The sequence below is a fragment of the Penaeus japonicus genome, unplaced genomic scaffold (genome assembly GCF_977035675.1).
Source record: "Penaeus japonicus unplaced genomic scaffold, GWHDUDI00000001_assembly GWHDUDI00000024, whole genome shotgun sequence".
Lineage (NCBI taxonomy): Eukaryota > Metazoa > Arthropoda > Malacostraca > Decapoda > Penaeidae > Penaeus > Penaeus japonicus.
Genome location: NW_028234426.1, coordinates 2,632,414 through 2,637,413, shown reverse-complemented (window position 1 = coordinate 2,637,413; position 5,000 = coordinate 2,632,414). Strand labels below are relative to the sequence as shown.

The 5,000-nt window shown below is 36.4% G+C and overlaps 1 protein-coding gene across 3 annotated transcripts in view; it reads right to left on the bottom strand.

The window, feature by feature from the left end:
* Window positions 1-707: 707 nt before the first annotated feature.
* Window positions 708-5,000, bottom strand: part of LOC122259400 (putative phospholipid-transporting ATPase IIB) — a 19,449-nt gene continuing 15,156 nt past the window's right edge. For all 3 annotated transcript variants that reach the window (XM_086550586.1, XM_086550587.1, XM_086550585.1), the window contains 4 exons: window positions 4,577-4,797; window positions 3,704-3,870; window positions 3,285-3,485; window positions 708-2,678 (listed from right to left, as the gene is read on the bottom strand). In XM_086550586.1, coding sequence (XP_086406712.1) covers window positions 2,500-2,678; window positions 3,285-3,485; window positions 3,704-3,870; window positions 4,577-4,797 — 768 coding nt within the window. In that variant the 3' untranslated portion in view covers window positions 708-2,499. The remainder of the gene's footprint in view (window positions 2,679-3,284; window positions 3,486-3,703; window positions 3,871-4,576; window positions 4,798-5,000) is intronic.

The following is a 5,000-nucleotide window of genomic DNA, read 5'->3' as shown; positions in this document are numbered from 1 at the left end:
GAGTCAAAACAAGACAAAAAACTCTCTGTACATCAAAAGATCAAATACAAAAACAGGGGCAAGAAATATGCAGATCCGAGGACCAATGATCTGGAACCATCTGCCACAACATCTTAGAAATATACCCAACCAAAGGACATTTAAAACAAAGTTGAAAGAACTTCTGAATATGAATGACATCACACGCTTGAAAACCAAGTTAACTGATTTAGGCCTATGTGTTCGAGAGCCCCGGCATTGTGACATGCAAGGCTGGAATGCCCCCGTCGTGAATGGGTTAAACACGGTATTTAAGTCACTCGTGATGTTAATGTACTGTCTATATTGGCTACACATGTACTTTAATTGTTTATGTTAATACTATATTATTACACAATGTAAATACTATACGTGTCAATAGAATAACCAGAGTAATTAATGGAATAAAGCATTTGAATTTGAACTTTCTTTCTCTTTCTTTGTCACTCTTACACATGCTAACACACAAAAAAAGGAGTCAAAAGCAACAGATGTTCTTTTGGGTTCTATATAATTGTAGGAAAAGAAAATAACTTCAAATGCATTTTCTTGATCCATCAAAATTATTTTTAAAAGTTATACTTTTCAAAAACACACTAATCACTTTATAAAATGTAACAATGTGTTATCTGACTCTTCCACATCGTCCTGTTCGTCATATCAAATAGGTAGAAGAGAAAACTAACAAGAAATATTAATTTTTATTGTCATTCTGGACAGCACATTAGGTAATTAATTAGTCTCCAAGCACTCTCTTTTATTTATCTAAACTGAGAATATCAAGAGAACTTTTATTAGCTAGAGCTAAGAGAAAAAACAAATATCTGACTAGGAATATAATGACAAGAATGTAAATAACGCACAGAAATGTATATAATCAGCAAGCATAGTGCCTTCCTCCTTACTGGCCTTCAATATACACTCTCATGTTAACAAGCTAATTACCTTCTTGTGTTAACAAGTTCTGCCTTCTTTAAAAACCTAAAATTCTTAACAAATATCTGGCACTTCCATGATATTCCTCTGAAACACATTCTCACTCTATAAGCAATTGTGAAGGCACATGTACACAGCTATCTAAGCTAAGATGGAGGAGGAGGAGGACGATGGAATGACATCTTACAGGAAGAAAAAATGTATAATAATTATAAATAGATGGAATAAGAGAATATGAGAGAAGGAAAAATAAAAAAATAGAAAGGAGAAAGGAAAGAGGAAAACTAAGAAAATGAATAAATCAAAAAGAGAGAGAAAAAAAAACTGAAAAAATTAAAGGGATTAAAAGAAAATGAAAAAAAGAAAGAGAATAAGATAAAATGAGAACTGAAAATAAGGATAACAGAATTTGAAACTAGGCAGAAACAATGTTGAAGACATAAAATTAAAATAAAGAATTACAAAGAAGAAACATAGCATCAACACTTCTTTCAAGATCTTCAAAAATCATGAAATAAAGATTATATGCAACATAAAAAAATAAACACTGAGATACAAGGCAGATCCAAATCATGTAATTGAATGTACAACTTAACTTCCATGTGTTTTAATATGTAACAGCACATAATATGCCTTTCTCTACCTAAATATGAACTGGAATACAAGAAATATGATATAATAACCATCAAAACACACTATTAGCACATCAGTATATAAATCATGTGTATTAAATTCCCTTTCTACACCATAGGGTATTTAGCTATCAAAATTCTTTCCATTACAAATTGAATTGCAAGAGTTCCCTTCAACTGCAACACGCACAACCAAATCAAACAAAGAGTGTCTTATCAGGAAAAAAGACATCAAAGAAAGAATTAACAAAAATAATCCTTAAGACAAATATTTTCTGAACTCAAAGAGCTTTTTTTCTATGAGACGCCTTCATGTCAAAGATAATAACAGCTCCTCTCACTTTTCCAAACTCAAGGACATTGAGAAATATTCAAATGCTTTGAATTGAACTGTTGACAGGAGAGGACAAAGAAGAAATAAAAGAGAAGAGAAAAGATGAAGAGAGGAGTGTAAGGACAAGTGAAAAAAAACAGAATGGGAATGATTAGTAGAGAGTGCAAAGAAGACAACAAAGAGTGTAGATCAAAATTGTGTTTCCAGCTAGAAGCAAAGTTTATTATCACAAAATTAAAAATAAATATAAAAAATGGGAGGGAAAATAAGTATATTCTCACAGACTACTATAAAGCAAACATATTTGCTACTGCAATGAACTCCCTTATTTTATATCATATAATTATAGATATAAATATTAATATAAATATATAAAGCTCCATATCAAAAAACAATCACCCCTTCTAAATGGAACAGAAGCCATTTATATTAGATCATGTCATCAATCACACAACATCTCATCCCTGGACCTTCCTACCCCCACCCCCCCGGTTAGGTTTTGATTCCACAATGTAACCGTTCCTCTCGGGTGTACTGTTCCCCGCCGGCCACACCTTAGAGGTGGAAGGTGGCACAGCCCTATGGCTGTGGCTGCGTCATGCTGGTGCTGCCGAAAGTGTTCAGCTCCTCCAGCTTGGAGTAGGTTGGGGGCGTGAAGCGGCGACGGAGGAACTTGAGGATGTAGAGCGGCAGGCAAGAGACCAGGGTTATCACTACCACCTTCCAGAAGAAGTCCTTAGATTTGATGAAGTTCCAGTCTGTTGGGAACCAGGTGGTAATGGAATTAGGAGTTCCATGTCATTTAGTAATATATTGAGCAAAAATAACAGGTTAACAGAGCAGCTTGGTTTATTGTGGTTGTCCCTTTCACTTTATAGCCTCTCTGCAGTTATTTTATGATTATAACTAACAACAATTAGAATAAGTGAGAACATACAAAACATGGCTATGAAATTCTATTGACAGTGCCAACACACAAAACAAACTTAAGTAGATGTTGTCTACTTGAGTCAATTAACCCAATCCTGACAGTCCCGGCGAGAAGTGGCAACCCCCTACGCCGGGCCTATGCAATATTGCATCGGGAACGTCACACTGGTGTGTCACCCCGTCATCAGGCATTTAGCCGTGTGACACGGGTGTGACACACCGTCATCATTGGGTTAAGAATGTGATTAGAGCCTTTCTCCAGGTTCAGATGAGCCTGCCAGCCAAACTTTCACACCCTGGCAATGCCTGCTTAACACAGGAATATAAGGCAATTTTTTTTGTTAAATACATACCTTTCCAATCACACATTACACAAATACTGTTTTGCAGTCCCAAACAATCTAAAAAAATCCCACGCACAGAACCGATCTTACCAAAGTAATGCATGAAGATGATGGACAAGGCATAGAAGCCAAGGGAGAGGAAATGGGCCACGATCATCAGCGGGTGCCAGGTGCGCACCGTTAGTCCAACCATCAAGAGCTCTGTCAGAATCAGCGACGTGAAGCTGATGCTCACTACGTGGATCAGCTCATCTTCGAACAGCAGCATTGCACCGTACATCAACACACCACCTGTGGTTTGAGGAAACACATTGCATGCCTCTGAGTCTATATTTGCTCTTCTTAACAGACATTGAAAAATTTACATGAAAAATAATCCATTACACAAAATACAGCAAATGTGCATCTAACCATACATACATACATACATACATACATATATACATACATACATACATCCAAGCACATACGCAAGTATATAAACGTAAGATCAACCTTGAGAAACTTACCTTGATAAATACTGATGAGCACCCATATGAAAAAGGTCTTGTAGGACAATGATCTTCCCTTTGTTAAGTCTTTGTAGAGCTCTGGGTAAGTAAGAGCAATGTTGGGAGACACATCTCTATCCAGCACAAGGGAGAACACAGGGAAGTTGGTGTACACAGTAGCATATCTAGGAAAAGAAAACAGAAATATTTTCATGTGAAAAGTACAATAGGCCTAAAATAAAATTAGGTAAGATTAACATTTATATTAATATGTTATCACTTCATCTAAACCTCAATACTCATTCCTCTTATTCTGCAGTAGCTGCACTAAAAAATCTTTGTGTCAGTGAAAGCTTATCACTCAATTCCTGCTGTATAAATAATTAGCAGCAGATGGCATGATTTGCTGGCAAGGCAGAGTTGGTCGTACACACGGATGGCACCATGCCAGACAATGTAAACCCGCCATCCTACTTCATACATATTTTACCAAAACTGCAACCAATGGGTTAAGAAAAGCCCCACTTGCCACTTTGATAAAATACTAACAAGAGATTATCACATACTTTTGTCTCAGAGGTGTCCTAATTAAAGCTTTCAGATCCTTCTTATATGAGATGCATTTCTTATTCAGAAATCTTATCTTACAGGTGTTTTTTTCCTTTCTTTCTTTTTTATATTACTAATATCCTACACGCTATATCTAGACACCTTTTTTAGTCCTTTGATTTCCTTGTGACACTCGTTGAAAGAAGAAGAAATTAAAAAGAACAATATCAGACATTCTCACTCACCTAAGTTAGACAAAACCAAAAAGCAAAGATAACAATCCCTCAGTAAACTCTAATACTAAACCTAAAATGCAAAACACTCCTTTTGTTTATTACTTACCCTACCATCAGGAAGCCCTGGTAGAGAGCAACACTCGAAAAGTAGAAGATTGACGAAAATATAGCCTGGATGGTTGAGATGATAAGACCACGATGCATCACGAACTGGGAGAGCGCAGCTGAACGCTTGTAAGAGTCTCGGCCATGGACCAAGCACAGGCGCGCTATGTACTGGAACTGGTCAATGCTGAAGTCGGCTGCCAGGGATGCTTGCTTTCCCTCCTGTTGGCAGAAATGCATTCCATTAGTAGAGCAACTGGAGAGAGAGACCAAAATCAAAAAAGAAAAGAAAAAAAATGTAATCATCACTTTCCAAAGACTAATAAGATTTTCCAAATTATCAAAGTCAATCTTTTAAATAATTCCATAACACTACTTTATCTCCTCACATCAACATGCCTGTAGATCAAAGCAAACCTGTTGAT